General features: G+C 35.5%; 1 protein-coding gene across 8 annotated transcripts in view; it reads right to left on the minus strand.

Moving 5' to 3' along the window:
• Positions 1 to 2,417: 2,417 nt before the first annotated feature.
• LOC113064462 (semaphorin-4D-like) overlaps positions 2,418 to 18,617 on the minus strand; it is a 52,158-nt gene continuing 35,958 nt past the window's right edge. For 6 of the 8 annotated variants that reach the window (XM_026235330.1, XM_026235334.1, XM_026235333.1 and 3 more), the window contains 7 exons: positions 17,998 to 18,173; positions 17,654 to 17,810; positions 16,277 to 16,499; positions 14,931 to 15,046; positions 14,632 to 14,801; positions 9,387 to 9,433; positions 7,205 to 8,379 (listed from right to left, as the gene is read on the minus strand). In XM_026235330.1, the coding sequence (XP_026091115.1) occupies positions 7,508 to 8,379; positions 9,387 to 9,433; positions 14,632 to 14,801; positions 14,931 to 15,046; positions 16,277 to 16,499; positions 17,654 to 17,810; positions 17,998 to 18,173 (1,761 nt within the window). In that variant the 3' untranslated portion in view covers positions 7,205 to 7,507. Of the gene's footprint in view, positions 2,541 to 3,392; positions 3,467 to 3,533; positions 3,744 to 5,153; positions 5,288 to 7,204; positions 8,380 to 9,386; positions 9,434 to 14,631; positions 14,802 to 14,930; positions 15,047 to 16,276; positions 16,500 to 17,653; positions 17,811 to 17,997; positions 18,174 to 18,617 lie in introns of those variants that run through there. The other 2 variants (XM_026235336.1, XR_003278821.1) reach the window with 2 other exon arrangements.

The raw sequence follows: 18,617 nt of genomic DNA on the forward strand, positions 1-18,617 counted from the left end.
CATGTGTTTATGAGAGGTTTCTCTATCAACACTTCACATCTTTCACCACACGATGGCGCCACATCACAACTAACGCTATGGTTCGGTTTTAAACTGAATAAAAACGGTTTGTAAAAATATTCTAATGGTAAATTATTTAATTGTAAAAGGTCTAATTTCACGGCTGGCAAAATAAGATACACATAAAATGTGTCTGTCTATACACGACAAACAGTTGTGCAAAACGATTAGAGAAAATCGTGAAACGGGTCTGAAGTAGGTAGGAAAACTTCAACACCCATAATGCACTTGGGTCGATCAGGATGACCGTGTGTGGGGATTCAAAAAGACGGAAGTATGATCTGTAGTTTTTACAAAATCATTGTACCTGTCGAATGTAAACAAACGGGAAACATAGCTATTCATTGTTAACTTGTTCCCCTGACATTGTTACAATACAAAGCTGTTTTAAAATCGACGAACTTACCCGTTAAAGCACAACTATTTGAAAATAATATATGTAGTTGTTTAAAGCTTAGAGGAAGGAAATAAAGCTAATACTCCGACGGAAGAATTACGATCACAAGGCAGAATATTTAACGTGTTTTATCAGATTTCAGATTATCATGGCAGAGTTTACGTTTTATTGTTTGCAATACGAGTCCAGTTTTGTTTCTGTAAATATCAAATATGTATTTTAATGCTTCTGCTAAATATCCAGACATCCAGGTATTCTTAATATATAAACAAAACAAAAATCACAACTAGTATGTAAAAAGCCAATAGCTTTGCCTTGTTTGGACTCTAAAACATTAAACAGATCTGTTCAGTTATCATAAATGTCTCTGTCTTGGCTGGAGCATGACCAGATTTACTTACAGATGCTTATTATTACATCTGTGTTTCATCAAAGTGGAGTTAATTAAATTAATTGTTCATTAAATTCACTCACCTGTGGCTGGATCTAACTCACTTCCTGTTTCTGAAGAACCACATCCTGCATGTGGCTAAAAGATGCTCATAATGAACGGAGGAAGAGGAGAGAGCCTCAAACCACAAGATAAAACCACAATATGCTTTCCTTTGCTCACAGATTAATGACTGCATTGAGAATCTTGTGGAAAATGTACAGAAAGAGCATTGTGTGACAGCCGTGCTGCAGAATACTGTTGCATATGCATTCAGTAATTAAATACTATTATTAATTGCAATAATAATCTATCCAGTTTTGGTTTTTATGCAGAAAAATGAATGGAAGAGGCATAAACAATGTCTGTGTGTGTGTGTTGTAGGAGTCTATATCGATTTTTATATATAAAAGTATTTTATTGGCTACTGATTGTGTGGGTTAGTTTACAGTCATATGGTCATCTCAGAGGTCAGGGGTCAGGGTCATGTGTGCTGACCTTTGGATGAGGATAAAGGGTGACATCATTGACCTCGACATGGAGAGAATCCACAAAAGCTTTTATGTTTTTAAAGATTTTATGTTTTCATACAAACCTACAGCTCAAAACAGGACAGACGCATTTGCAAATCTGGCTTATTTTCATCAAACTAAAACTAAAAACAACTTTATTTTTATTTGAAATAAAATAAACGATAACCGAAATAATTTTTTTTTTATTTCACCTAGTTGCCAATACTATATTTTTCATTCTAAATTAAAATTGATGTACAAAAATAAAAAAAATTAAAATCTAAAATGAGATATTTATATTAATATAAATAGATATAGATAGATATTTAATTAAAAAAAGATAATAGATGAACTTGATATACTAAAAAGTTTTTTTTTTACTAAAACGAACTTAAATTAAAATTAAAACAGAAAATATTTCAAGCAATTAAAATATGAATAAAACTATAAAAGTATCTCAATAAATACAGTTTTGTTTTTCCAGGTTGACAAATTAACATTTCTCATTTTAGTTCAGTTAAAACTAAAACTGAAATAAAAAAAGTATCTAAACACTTAAAATATACTAGTACTTGAAGAAGTAAACCTATTTAAAATGGAAAATGAAAAAGTAATGATAGTATCTCAATACAAAAAACAAGGTTATAGACGCTCACAAGTGATAGAAATATTATTTATTGTGATCACAACCTCTATTTTAAAAGACAAAATATATTCTAGGAAAGTTTAAATATATCTGTTCAGATAAACACACGTGATTATTGAAATAGCACAATAGTTGAAATCCAGATCTTGCTTTGACTAACATGAGCCGGCGTCATTTGCTCTCGAGGATGGAGGGAGTATAAATAGAAGTGTGCAGACGGTCGTAGACAGCACTTGTCATCAGCCTGAGGCCCGTCTCACTGCACACATCCTCCACGGCGCTCAAACACATTCACTGACCGACGGGATCCACGGACCACCAACAGACCCAGAGCGACTGCGAGTGTGTGTTTAGCTCCCGGTCTGAGCTGTGTGTGTGTGTGTGTGTGTGTGTGTGTGCGCTCTTGTCCAAGCGTCTGTCCCTGGAGTCAGAAAATGATGCCATGATGAGCGATAATGAGGCGGTTCAGAGAACACCTTTTCCATCACAGCTCTCCTGGAGGACAACAACAATAAACAACAAACATCAGCCTGCAGAAAACAAATGTGTTTAATAAAGCATCTGAAACTACTTTGGGCTTATATTCATGTCCAGACAATGTCATGTAATATATAATACAGAATAAATATTTAAAATACAATAAATGTAAAATACTAAATAAAATATGATTAAATATAAATATAAAACAGAATACAAATAAAATTAAAATAAAAATATAAAAAAATTAATTAAATAAAATCTAAAATAAAATAAAATATAACATTTTAAATAAAAATATATACAATAAAAAAATATGAATTTTTGGAGGGGGAGTGCAATACAGGGGACGCCTTTATTCAGTATTTTCTGAAGCAATTTTAAGGAAGCATTTCTATTTCTGACCTCAGTACTGACCCAAAGTCAGATGAGGAAGCACTTTAAATGTAGAAATGCATCACAAATAAATAATGCAGATATTTATAAATACTTGACGAAGTCTTTTTCACCTTCAACAAATGTGTGCAGTGAGCCCAAATGAGTCTGAAATCAAACATGCACTTTAACATCCAAAAGTTTGAGATCAGTCTCTTCTGCTCACCAAGGCTGCATTTATTTGATCACAAATCCATTTAAAGTGTAAAAATTGTGAAATATTATTACAATTTAAAATAACTGTTCTCTATGTGAATATCTTTTAAAATATAATTTATTTCTGTGATGCTCCGCTGTATTTTCAGCATCATTCCTCCAGTCTTCAGTGTCACATGATCTTCAGAAATCAGAATAATATGATGATTTGTTGTTGAAAACTCTTTTGATTTCATTGAGAGACTGTTATGAAATCAAAGATGCTGTGATTTCTCTCACCCATGCTTTCTTCCACTGCTGCAGGAGTGTGTTGTGGTCGGTCAGAGCGGTTCTCCAGCGCTCCACAGCCTCGTCTGAGAGCACACAGACACACGTCACATCACGTTCAGCTCAGACTGACACACAGTGATGAAACACTACCTCTGCTGAGCCGCAGGTCCACTTTAGACGCATCACTTCCTGCTTCAGACACGGCTGTACACTCGTACTGGACGTCTTTAGTCAAAGCCTCCTCCTTCAGCCAGCTGCTCACAAGCACGGCATCATGGGAAACCACATGTCTGTATTCAGTGACGCGAGTCTCGAGCTTCTGCCCGTTTATGTGCCACTCAACACTTACATCTCTAGGACCTGAAGGAAAACTGCACTTACATATGGATCCTGTTTAGCACTCCAACACACACACACACACACACATTCACAGCTGAAAGCGCCATCATGCTGTCTGTGTTATGACACTAGTTTCACACGCATGCATCATAAACTGTAGATTCAGATCATAAACCAGCAATAATCACCATATTTATTTGATTAGGCTGGATCACCACAAAAAAAGCATTAAAAACACACCATATATAACTATTTGAAACAAATATCTCTCTGTATTCCTAAAAAAAAATGTTTATAAAAAAAAAAAAAATAATAAAAAATAAAAAACGGGTTCTTACAAATAAAATAAAACAAAGCATAAATTAATAAATGTTTTCATGTTTTTCTCCAGTCATTTTAACGTGGATATATATGAAAAAATAAATAAATAAATATAAATATATATATATATATATATATATATATATATATATATATATATATGAAAATGCTAGTTTAATGTTATTTCATTGGACTAAAACCCACTTAAAACTAATAATAATAATATTTTTTTTCAGGAATTTAAAAATGAAACATTTTCTCATTAAGACATTATTGCCATATACTGGATTCAATCTTTTTAAAATGAGGTTTTCTTTCAAATAACATAGGTTTTTACGTTTGGAACTTGAAAAAAGGCAATATTTATAGATAATTCTGCTAATATTCGCTCAGAAACGGAAGTGAATGTGTTAAGATTAATGAGGCCTGGGATCAAAGAAGAAACCAAGAACCATTTACAAGTCTTTTTTAAAATGCAAATGAGGTAAAGGATTTTCAGCAGCACGAGGGTTACAAGTACACAAATATGTATTTGAGACAAGAATCAGTCTGTTGTGCAAAGTTATATTCATATTGTCATGAGCGTGCATGTTAAAACACATCTTCACTAACACACCTCAACACAGATGTTTTGCCATTCAGACATTTATTCAGTCCCTCTACCAAAAAAGATTTGAAGAAACTTTGTACATCTAGAGCTTTTCCATATGTACATATAGTGTATTTACACTGTACAGTCAGTCAATCATCTTCCTTTACACGTCAGCGGAGAAACAAGACAGAAACCAGAATCATAAATTAGAGAATTAAAAAAAAAAAAAAAAAAAATGAAGGAAATTCTAAAAAGATTTACTAATAAGCTTATTCATCCTTTATGGATTGAATAAAAAGAATGCATAAAATAAAAAAAATAAAAAAACATATCATGCATCAGACAGAAGATCTGGAACATGCAGACACACAAACGCCGTCTAAATACTCTTCACTGACTTCCTGTCTGACTTCTGGCTCCTCGGCCAATCAGAACACTTGATAGTGAAGGAGGAGCGAGGAAGGGAAGTCACAGAGTATTGAGACGAGATGGATGAGTGAGAGCGAAAGGTCAGAGGTCAGGGGTCAGAGGCAGCACTCACCCAGGGCCAGGCAGAAGAGCAGAAAGGCCTGGTGAGGGTGAACGCTCCAGGACTGCTCCGTCAGCAGAGGAGGAATCAGACGAGCCCCGGACGAGGGGAAAGAGCTGGGCTCTGGAAACAGGAAACAGGAAACAGGAAGTGGAAGGAAAAGTGTGCTGAGAATCAGAGTAGGACAGGAGATGTGGGAACACTACAGCCAAACCAGGACACCGTTCACCCCAAAATCAAAAGAAAAAGATTTGACATCAAAATAAACTCTATTTGTGATATCATTATTCTATTTTATTTTCATGACATTCAACTACATTTACATACAATGGCAAAAAATCTTATATGAATCTGGATGCGATTTTTTTAAATTATATTTATTAAAATCACTGTCAGGAAATATTGTCAAAATTGCTAAATAAAAATAATAAAAATAATTTTTATTTATATTTTGTAGTTTCTTTGACATTTCGACCCAGAATCAAAAGAAAACTAAAATTATATTGTGCATATATATATATGAAAAAAAAAAAAATCCATGATAAAACAGTCAAGGAAATTATCTGGTTAGGATGCAATTTATTATTATTTTGTGTATTAAAATCACGGTTATGAAATAATGTCAAAATATAGAATGCTAAAATGTAATTCTTGAAAAGAAAAAAAAGAAACATTTAAAACTAATATTTGTAATGTATTTTTTTGTATTTAAACCAGACTTCATATAATATCAGTAAAATGTAAAAAGTGATAGTTTTTCTTTAAATTTGATGCATTTCACTCCAAAATCAAAGGAAGAAAAAAAAAATTTTTTATATATTATATTTTTCATTAAAAAAAACGAATTTTTTATTAAATCAGCCATGAAATAATGTCATAAAAAGATTTTCTTTAGATTTTGGGGATTATTGTTATTATTTTTTTGTGACATTCACGCTATTATTGCAGAATTGTAATTAAATAATATAATAGCTTTTAAAATATCTAAAACATAAACCTTCTTTAAGAAAAAAAAAAAGTGTTCAAAGCTCACGTTTGTGGACACCAGTGGACAAGTCTCAGATTTATTTGACTGTGTAAAAATCTTGTTTCGCTCTCTTTCTCTCAAATAATAGCAGGTTAAAGTGTTAGACATCTGCAGAAACAACAACAGGAAGCTGTGCAAGAGACGCATCAGTGTTCAGACATTTTTGGTCTGGTTTCTATCGGCAGCTGGAGAAACAGTGGCTCTTCCTCATCACATCAAACATCCCTGAGATTCAACATCACACGCAGACCGAGCAGAAAACCTGCCAATATCTCCACACTCCTAAACCAAGACACATTTACCCGAGAAGGAAAGTCTGTCTTCCTGAAAACCAAATCTCAAAGTGAAGAGAAAACTATCATCTTTCCGCCGCTTTGAATTAAGTTTATGTGTTTTATGATACATATTATATGACATTAGAATGATTATTTTTGAAACAAAGTCATGGAATGTCAAAATGCAAAGAAAAGAAGGAAAGGAACAGAAAGAAAGAAAAAAATAAGTAAAAAAAAAAAAAACTATAGAACTATAGAATGGTCCAAAAATGTGCCTTTTTATGCAACAATTGTTAGTTTTTTGTTGTTGTATTTTTTTTGCATTTCATCCCAAGTTTAAAAATACTAGAAATTACAGTTTGCTTTGTTTTTGTCTTCTAATTTCTATGTAATACAGTCATCAAAATGTACCTGACAATTTTTATTATTATTTATTTTATATATATATATATAAAAAATAATAATAATCAAAATTACTGTTATGAAATAGTAAAAATGAAAAAATTATTAACAAATAAAAATAATAAAAGGTACCATTTATATATATATATATATATATATATATATATATATATATATATATATATATATATATATATATATAAATTATATATGTTAAAATGTCTCCAAATTTTGGGGTTTCACCAAAAAAAAAAAAAAAAAAAAAACCTGTAAATTATATTTTGCATAAAAGACAGTATTTTTTCGTTTTAAGCAAAGCCTCACCTAGTCTTAACCTTTTTTTTTTTTTGCATTTTTAGAAGCATGCTTAATATCTAAACTCGTTTTCCTAATCAAGTAAGAGTGTCTTGATATCACGGCGTGTAGATATTTGCACTGAAAACAAAGTCAGAAATCAGCTTCTGCAGCGTGATCTGAGAGTGAACATTAAACGCCACAAAAATACTCAAATACAGTCCGCTGCTCCAACTTGGACAACATCACGAAACCTACCAATCTGGTAAACAATGTTTCCAATTTGGAATCAGATTTGGAATTCTGCGTTTGTTCCTGCAGAGCTGCGCTGGTTCTGTGAACGCGTCAGTCCGTCGCGTCGCCGTCTGCGTATTCGATCGACTGCGACGCGGACTGCACGTCGAACATGGGACTATCACTGGTGTCCTCGAAGCTGCTGGACGGGACTCCACCGTTCCCTGTTTCCGGCTCCGTCTCGTATCCGGTGTCTCTGAGAGGACGCAGCGGATGCGCTCCGTTCCGATCCGTCTTTTCCGTGAGCCCGGCCTCACATTCTGCGTACTCGGACTGCGGCGGCGTTTTTTCGGAGCCGAGCAGCGCGGCCCGCAGACGGAGACATGGCTCTGGAAGGTACCCCTTGTAACAGTTGTACGCCAAAGCGGCGAGAAAGAGCAGGAAGAAAAGCAGGAAGAGCAACAGCAGAGCGACGCTGATGTCATCCTGAATCTGTTTCGCCGAGGGTTCGAGCGTCTCGGTGCGCGTCGGTACGTTGCTGACCTCCGGAGGGATGTAGGATCTGGGTTTAAAGGCGACGCTGGGAGGGGTTGTTAGTGAGGGAGCGTCCGTGTGAGCCGGCGTTAGTCCAGAGCCGTCTCCATCATTACCTTCCTCCGGTGTGATCGTAGACGCGGATACGGACGGCACGTTCTCGGGAAGCTCCAGTCGAAGCGTGTATCCCATCACCAGACGGGTGAAGTTCTTTCCCGCGGATGATTCGACGGACCAGCACTCGTAGCGGCCGGCGTCCTCCGGCGTCACGCTGTAGATCAGCAGCCCGTTCTCCTCCAGCAGGAGGAAGCGTGAGGCTTCGGTCAGGACACGGCCGTCCAGCTTCCACAACACCTGAGCCAGGTTTGAGCGCACCAGACACGACAGATCGACAGAAGCACCCGGCTTCACCAACACCTGCCGATACTCGCTCACCGCCAGACGAGCCGCTGGACACAGAGAGAAAACACACATAACAGACGCACAAAAGACATTCGTTTAATCGGTGCTTATAAACCAATTCTTGCGTAGTGAAGAATACATGCAGCGTTTATTTAAAACTAGATCTGAACTGTATTTCACTTCCTAACCCAACGACTCGGACTCGAAAATGAGTTCAAAATAAAATACACAATCGTTGACTTAAATAATAAAATTACATAAATAAAAATATATGATATACTAAATTATATATAGAAATTAATGATGATAATTCAGCTGAAATTACCCAAATGACTAAAATAATAAATAATTAATACTTAATAAATACTTAACATTTATAAAACAAATCATGAATTAATTACATTTATGTTTTTTTATTTAATTTCTGAGACTCGGAAAAAAATCAATCATAATATACATTTTATGATAATATACATAAAATAATTATATATATATATTTATATATATATATATATGTATAAACATATACACACACAAAACACAAAACAAATTATATAAAAAAATAAATTAATTATAATATATAATTTATATATATTTTTAAGTATAATTACTATATATTATATATATATTATATATATATATATATATATATATATATATATATATATATATATATATATATATATATATATATATATATAGTAATTATACCTTAAAATACTTAAATGAAATAAAATAATAAATGATAAAAATATATAAAATGAATAGTAATATATAATAAATTATAAACATTAAAAGCTAAGCGTTGTGTGCCACTTTTACACACACACACACACACACACACACACACACACACACAGACACACACACACACACACACACACACACACACACACACACACACACTCACATGCAAGTCTATCTGATCATTAAATAACAGTGAGAATGTTCTCGTGCGCTCTCTGTACGTGCAGTTAAAAATAAACCTAAACCAACAAAAGTCAGGCACTAAAAGAGTTTGAGTCAATACTGAGGACATTTCTACATGACACACCTGGAGGACATATCCCAGCATCCCCTTTGAGGCTCTGAAACAACTTCCTGCAAAAACATAAAACATAAACACAGAGTTCAGAGTAAACACAGACACACCTGATTACAGATGTCTGGAAAACAGATTCCAGAACACATATTAGAGAGATAAAACACTTACAATCTATATACGTGTGTGTGTGTGTGTGTGTGTGTGTATTTCCAAATAAATATGCAAATACAGTTTTATGTTATAAATTATATGAATTACAATGTATAATAAATTACAAAAATAATAAACCATTAAAAATGATTAAGACATATGTAAATAGATATTATATTATACAATTACATATATGTATACATAAAACACATAAAATTATACATCTAACTCTAAAATTATAAGTACACTATAAAATATTTACTGTATTCACTTCCTGTTTTAAAAATGGAAAAAGTCTGTTTAAATTATGATTATAAAGCCCTTTAAGAATGAATATGCAAGTACAGATACTATTTTATAAATTATAAATTTTAATAAAAAAATCTAAAAATAAAATAAATTATGATGTTTGACATAATTCGAAAATTATTAAGTATATATATATATATATATATATATATATATAATATAAAAATCATTATTTCTAAACAAATATGCAAATATTGATTTAGGTAATATAATAATAAATTCTGAAATATTTAAATAATGAATCCTAAAAAAAATTATAAAGGGATTTATATAAATTAGAAATATAATTATTTAATATTTAAAATATTAAATAGTATGAAAAAATACTTGCAGAAATGTAAATAAAAATACAAAACAATAAATAAATAATAATAATAAAAAAAAAAAAAAAAAAAAAAAATATATATATATATATATATATACAGAAGAAACAGTCGAGCAACATAGAAGGACAGCAGCTTGTGAGTGTTTTGTCTTGTTTTCTCATCAGACTAGTGTGTGTTCATCATTGCTAGGAAAGTTTTTGGTTTAAATTGTGTGTGTCTTACCCTGGTTAAATACGTGCTGAAAGTGGTGCTTGGTTTTGCGTTTGCCTATCGCGGGACTGCCTGGTTTCGATCTGCTAAATAGTGAGGCGTGGCCAAAGCCAGTGAAAGTACTTTAATTAGCTGTTTGTAAAACACTTGTCAGAAGAAACAGTCGAGCAACATAGAAGGACAGCAGCTTGTGAGTGTTTTGTCTTGTTTTCTCATCAGACTAGTGTGTGTTCATCATTGCTAGGAAAGTTTTTGGTTTAAATTGTGTGTGTCTTACCCTGGTTAAATACGTGCTGAAAGTGGTGCTTGGTTTTGCGTTTGCCTATCGCGGGACTGCCTGGTTTCGATCTGCTAAATAGTGAGGCGTGTCCAGCTGACTTCAATTACAGGTAATCAGGCTAATACAAAGCACTAGGTTTCACCGCGGCAGCGGTCGCGGCAACCCTCGTGTGAAGACCGACGAGTGTAAAGACAATCGACTCTACCTGCGCGACTCCACCGAGCAAGGACACTGACAGGGCACTTGAGTATTGCTTTTCTCTTTATTTACTTTTTTGTATAGCCTCTCAAATATATCTTACACTTGTAGTCACTATGTGCTTTCAGATCTCTACTATCACTACTAACACTCGGAGAGCACGCTATGTATGTCGCAGGAAGGCCTGTCTGACAAACCTACACCATGTCCCTCTGACCTCTACTACTATGCTCTCTATTCCAGTTGGTCTCTGGAACTGCCAGTCTGCAGTTAACAAAGCAGACTTCATTTCTTCTATTGCTACTCATTCCGGTCTCAACCTCATGGCACTGACAGAGACTTGGATCAAACCTGAAGATACTGCCACCCCTGCAGCCCTCTCTACTAATTTCACTTGTTCCCACACTCCTCGTACCACTGGGAGGGGTGGAGGTACGGGTCTCCTTATATCCAAAGAATGGAAATTTGATCTTCAGCCATCACCTACAGGTACTGGTTCATTTGAATCACATGCCATTACTGTAACCCACCCTGTTAAAATCCACTTTGTGGTCATTTATCGTCCCCCAGGTCAACTGGGAAACTTCTTGGAGGAGTTGGATGTGCTGCTATCAAACTTTCCTGAAGATGGTACTCCTCTGGTACTGCTTGGTGACTTCAACATCCACCTAGATAAACCCCAGGCTGCTGACTTCAAAACTCTGCTCACCTCATTTGATCTCAAGCTAGTGTCTACTACAGCAACTCACAAATCAGGCAACCAACTGGACCTCATCTACACGCGCTGTTGCTCTGTGGACACCTCTTCAGTTGCTCCACTGCACACCTCTGATCACTTCCTCATTACTGCTAACCTAGCACTTACTCCTGAAGTGGCACACACTCCAACGCAGGTCGCCTTTCGACGGAACCTACGCTCACTCTCTCCATCTCGCCTATCTGCTGTGGTTTCATCCTCTCTTCCACCACTCTCTCAGTTTTCTGCTCTGGACACGAACAGTGCTACGGACACTCTTTGCTCCACTTTAACATCTTGCTTGGACAACTTTTGCCCACTGTTGTCTAGACCAGCACGCACTGCCCCATCTGCCCCCTGGCTGTCTGAGGTTCTCCGTGAACATCGCTCTAAACTAAGGGCTGCAGAGAGGAAATGGCAGAAATCAAAAAACTCTACAGACCTCAGTATGTATCAATCTCTCCTCTCTTCCTTCTCTGCAAATGTCTTCACAGCTAAAACATCCTACTACCACAACAAAATTAACAGCTGCAGTGATGCTCGGACACTCTTCAAGACTTTCTCTTCTCTTCTTAATCCGCCGCCTCCGCCTCCTCCATCGACTCTTACAGCGGACGACTTTGCAGCTTTCTTCACAAATAAGACAAGATCCATCAGTGACCAATTCTCCACACCGCAGACCGAGGACAACGTCACAATGACGGATGCACACACTTTATCCTCCTTCTCCCCACTCTCAGAGATGGACGTCTCCAAAATTCTCCTGTCCAATCATCCTACTACTTGTCCACTTGATCCAATCCCCACTCACCTCCTTCAAGCGATCTCTTCTTCAGTCATCCCTTCACTTACTCACATTATCAACTCCTCTCTTCACTCTGGAACATTTCCCTTAGCATTCAAGCAGGCTCGGGTAAGCCCACTGCTCAAGAAACCATCTCTAAATCCAGCGCTTCTTGAAAACTACAGACCGGTATCCCTTCTTCCATTCATTGCAAAGACACTTGAGCGAGCTGTGTTCAACCAGCTTTCTATGTTCCTTGGACAGAACAACCTCCTGGACAGCAACCAATCTGGCTTCAAAAGTGGCCACTCAACTGAGACTGCTCTGCTCTCGGTTACTGAAGCCCTGCGACTAGCAAGAGCAGCTTCAAAATCCTCGGTACTCATCTTGCTGGACCTGTCTGCTGCTTTTGACACTGTTAATCACCAGATTCTCTTGTCCACCCTCAGAAAGATGGGCATCTCTGGAACTGCTCTCCTGTGGGTTAAGTCCTACCTCTCTGACAGATCCTTCAGTGTGTCTTGGAGGGGTGATGTTTCAAAGTCACACCACCTTGCTACTGGGGTTCCTCAAGGCTCAGTACTTGGACCACTTCTCTTCTCCATCTACATGACATCTTTAGGATCTGTCATTCAGAAGCATGGCTTTTCTTATCACTGCTATGCTGATGACACCCAACTCTACTTCTCATTCCAGCCAGATGACCCGACGGTAGCTGCTCGCATTTCAGCCTGTCTGAGTGACATTTCTAGCTGGATGAATGACCATCACCTTCAGCTTAACCTTACAAAGACTGAACTCCTGGTGATTCCAGCTAACCCATTGATTCGTCACAACTTCTCTATACAGCTGGGCTCGTCAACCATAACTCCTTCGATGACAGCCAGAAACCTAGGTGTTGTGATGGATCATCAATTAAGCTTCACTGACCACATTGCTACAACGACCCGGTCCTGCAGGTTTGCCTTATACAACATTAGGAAGATTAGACCCTTCCTGTCAGAGCAAGCAACCCAACTTCTTGTCCAAGCTCTTGTTCTCTCCAGACTGGACTATTGTAATGCTCTCCTGGCGGGCCTTCCTACATGTACTGTCAAGCCTCTGCAAATGATCCAGAATGCAGCAGCGAGGGTTGTCTTCAATGAGCCAAAAAAAGCTCATGTTACTCCTCTCCTCATCAGGTTACACTGGCTACCAGTAGCCGCTCGCATCAAATTCAAGGTACTGATGCTTGCCTACAAGACGACCACCGGCATGGCACCAACTTACCTAAACTCACTGGTTAAATCCTATGTGCCCTCCAGAAGTTTGCGCTCTGCAAGTGAACAACGCCTTGTGGTGCCATCCCAAAGAAATTCAAAATCACTCTCACGGACCTTTTCCTGGACTGTGCCCAGCTGGTGGAATGACCTCCCAATCCCAATTCGTACAGCTGAGTCTTTACTAATTTTCAAGAAACGTCTGAAGACTCATCTTTTTCGCCTGCACTTGACCTACTAACACCAGTACTTTTCATTTTCTTGTCTTTGTTCATTTAATTAAAAAAAAAAAAAAAAAAAAAAAAAAATCCTGGCTATGCGTTCTATACTAGACTAACTGAGACTTGTCATGGCACTTATATACTGTTGTTGTTCTCTTGTTGACCTGACTGCTTCTATTGTTCTCATTTGTAAGTCGCTTTGGATAAAAGCGTCTGCTAAATGATTAAATGTAAATGTAAATGTAAATATATATATATATACATACATACACACACACACACACCTACACACAGACACAAACACAAACACACACACACAAATACAAACACACACACACACACACACACACACGCAAACACACACACACACACACACACACACACACACACACACACACACACACACACACACACACACACAAACACAAACACACACACACACGTTAGGTAAAATAAATAAATAAATAAATAGCCTGAATGCACTGAAAGTAGCTTAAGATAAAAGCATCTGCCAAATGCATAAATGTAAGTAAATATATATCTTTTAATTATTATTCATATATATAAACATAAAACTAAGAGTGAATATAAGATGTCTGGCTTACATAAAATATATTCAAAAATGTTTAAAGAGTCTTCAAAACCTAAAAGGAAATTCTACAATGATGTGTGTAATAATAATCCATCAGATCAGATCCGAGAGCTGATTAAATCCCGTGTTCCTGTTAAAGTGCGTGAGAAGTGAACACAATGTGAACCAACGTTACTTCTCTTTTCTCACCGTCGGTCGGCATCCTGCTGGAAAATATTAACGCAGGCGGCCGAGCGCGGGTCCCAGGCGCAGTAAGGGTCCCGCGCCAGAACACAGTCCACACAGGACGGGTTCTTCTCACAGAACGCTGTGGGAGACTGAACCACTCCTGAGTCCGATCCAGCGTACAGGAACCGGCTCTGAGAGGGACACAACACACACAGATGAGGAACACACACTCCGTCTGTCTGGCTCCAGCGAAGGACACTTCCTCTCTGCTCAGATTCGATGTGTTTGTGGATCCTGTTCCTCGTGATTCTGGTTCTTACCCCTCGTGAGGAGAGCAGGAGGGTTTTAATCGGCTCCGCGTTCTTCAGCAGCTGGATTTCCTCCACCGTGTGAACCTCGCCGTCCACCAGCAGAGATTTATGAAGAAAACCTTTGTCTGGAAACACATTCAGAGATGGACCGAACCGGGTTACATCAACGGTCAAAACCAGACGGTCACACGTCTCACCATAAACACACTCGGTGAAAATCACTTGAAAATATATCATAGAAAATAAAAAAATACAGTATATGCGAAAAACAAGTATGATTCTTGTATTATAAAACTATACAAAAAAATTACACAAAAAAAAAAAAAAAAAATGATAATGATAAAATTTTTTTTAATTATGATTCTTTTGAAAATATTTAAGAAAAAATATGCAAGTATATATTTTCTAAAGCTATGTACATAAAAATTTAATAAATTATGATGCTTGACCTGATTCTTTAATTATAGAGTATACTATAAATTATTAAGAAAAAAACATATATATAGTTAAATATTGCTGTTTATTCAATTACACTGGTGCCTATAAATTAAAATCATTAATTTTATATGATTTATTTAAATCTGAAGTTATTTCAGAATAAAAATGCAAGTATGAATATTTATATATGGGTCAAAGACATAAAAAAAAAAATGTACAGAATTGATTTTGTGTCCATAGAAAGCACATTCAATGTAAGTAAAATGTCTACTTTTAAGGTTTCAAATAAGTTATTGGAGAATAAAATGTCAAAATGTGGTTGAAATAATGTTATATTGTCATTCAGTGTAACACAATATTTATGCAAAAATTTAAACAACATGTTTATTCTGACGTGTACATATTAAAATATCTAAAAGAATAATGGAGCATATTGAATTGTATTGTGTTTTAAATTAGTAAAAAAACTGGGCAAAACCTAGGATAGAGGCAAATGTTACAAATGTTAAATTACAACTCATTAGTGTTTGGGGTGAAAGTAATTAGTCTTTTATAAATAGATTTTTGTTGTAAATATGCTTGACAAGATTGTTACACTGAATGACATTTTACTGGGTGGCTTCTGTAAATAAGGACAAAATGTATAATATTTATTTTTTGCTTCGAAAAACAAAAACAAAATTGCAATTAAATAAAACAGAAAACTTTTTGCATTTTTTGGGGGGAAAAACTACAACAGTTTAAAGCAGTATTGCACTTTTTTATGCTTAAGAACTTTTTCGTCTTTGACCCATTTACATGATTAAAATATAAAGTATATTATAAGGTATTGAGAAATAAAATATATAATAAAATCTCTCTTCTATATAAATATGAGGCGATCCTGTGCCTTCACACGTGTCTCTGCACACACTCACCGGTGCCGGTGAAAATGACGTCATAGATGTTTCCATCGAGCGCCTGAACTCTCTCGACGGCGATCTGTGTGTAGTTGACGTCTTTGGTGATGAGGCGCGGGCCGTTCCCGATGGGCAGAACCGGGTCCTCCAGCAGAGGATGGTCCTTCACGAACTGAAGCGTCTTGTCGGGCAGCTGGAGCGACGAGCTGATGTTCTGTCTGCGGTTCAGACGGCTGATGCACTGCAGGACACAATCACCATCACACGACAACATTCACCAGAGAGCAGCTCAGCTCCAACTTAATGGGTTCAGTTTTCTTTTACAAACTGCTCATCCTAAAGGTTTAATCAAAAATGTTTTGTTTTTTTTAAATTGTAATAATTTTTGTATTATTTTATTATATATATAACTTTTTTTATTTAAAAATTCTAATTATCTTTCAAATATTTTATTAAATATATCTTTTTTTATTTAAAAATGTATTTCTTTTATTATATATACATATATTGTTTTTTGTTTTGTTTTATTTATTTATTGTTACTTGTTTAAACATTTATTTCCTTAAAATAAGTAAATTTTTATTTGATTTTATTTATGTGTTATGATTTTATTTAATATTTTACATTGTATTTATATTTATTTTTTCTATTGTTATATTTTTTTATTATTTTATTATATATATAACTATTTAAAAATGTTAATTATTTTTCAAATATTTTATTATATATATATATATATATATATATATATATATATGAACATAAACTATATATATATATATATATATATATATATATATATATATATATATATATATATATATATATATATATATATATATATATATATAAACTTTTTATCTAAAAATGTTTTTTAAATAACTTTTTACGTACATTTTTTTAATTTTTTTATCATATATACATATATATATATATTATTTTTTATTATTATTTATTGTTACTTGTTTAAAAATATTTATTTCCTTAAAATAAGTTAATTTTTATTTTATTTTATTTATTTGTCATGAATTTATTTTATATTTTACATTTTTTGACATTTATTTTCTCTATTTTTATTTCACTAATCAAACATCTTTCTATAACAAGTTTTTCACTTTTATATATTTAGACTTTTTTTAATTAAAATTTGATTTGTATTTTATTTCACATCCATTAATTTTCCAAACTGCTTGCCGTACATAATCATCACATGCTTTAAAAAACATATTTATTTATATTTTAAATTATTAATATTTTTTTGTAATTTACTTAATTCTCTCTAGACTCTTATGACTAATTCCCTTCCCAGCATCATCTAATGGAAGGATCCTGTAAGCACACACACACACACACACACATATATCACTGAAATCCCCGTTTTGGGGAAACACTGACCGCTCCTGGTCTGGGACTCGGGGGGATGCCGTTAAACCGAACCCACTTGGTGTGGGACTGTTCCACCGTGGCCTTCTGCATGAACTTCCCTTTGGAGAAAACCTCGTGCACTGAGCTCATGTTATACGCACAGACGGCGGACAGACCGACATTCCCCCTGAAACACACACACACAGGAACATTTCTGAAGAAAACCCCTCATGCATAAAAACAACTATTGATCTGCATTCTTCTGACTCACAGACAAACAGGAACAAGTGAATCAAATACCAGACAAGCTTCAAGTCCTGCTCATCAGCATGAGTCACTAACCACACACACACACACACACACACACAGCCCACCACTGAGATGTGAAGACCCCGTAGATGATGGTGTCTCTCCAGTGCGCTGCTTTCAGAATAAACACGTCGTGAACCACATTGAAGACAAAGTTGAGCTCTGGCATGGAGCAGACCAGTTTGGCTTTCAGAAAGGACGTCCACTTCTTCTGCAGCGTGCGCTGACCGCCCAGATCGCCCTGTTACAGCGACAGACCCCATCAGCTTCACAATATCAGCTCGTCTCATTTACACCAGGTGTGTGTTTCGACAGATCTGGAACTAAAACCAAACTCCGCTCCGAGCGATAAACCGAAAGCAGAAGTCATGCGGTTTCCACACTATTATATGAATGTTTGTGATCTCATTCACTTGAACTGAAGTTTTATTCAGTTAGATCATCGGGAGTTTCACCAGGATGGTGACATGAAGAAAAATAGCGCTATTATATTTAATAGAGAAAATAATTCATATCAGACTCATGGCTGAAAAAGTCTGAAATTTCATTTGGTTTTGTTTTTTAATTCATTTCTCCACTGCATCATAAACTAAACAACCGTCTCCGTCTGCAGCTATTAATATCATTTAATACTACATTATCATTTAAAACTAATATTAATAACAATAATTTCTCTAATTTAGAT

The sequence above is a fragment of the Carassius auratus genome, chromosome 46 (assembly GCF_003368295.1).
Source record: "Carassius auratus strain Wakin chromosome 46, ASM336829v1, whole genome shotgun sequence".
NCBI classification, from domain to species: Eukaryota; Metazoa; Chordata; class Actinopteri; order Cypriniformes; family Cyprinidae; genus Carassius; species Carassius auratus.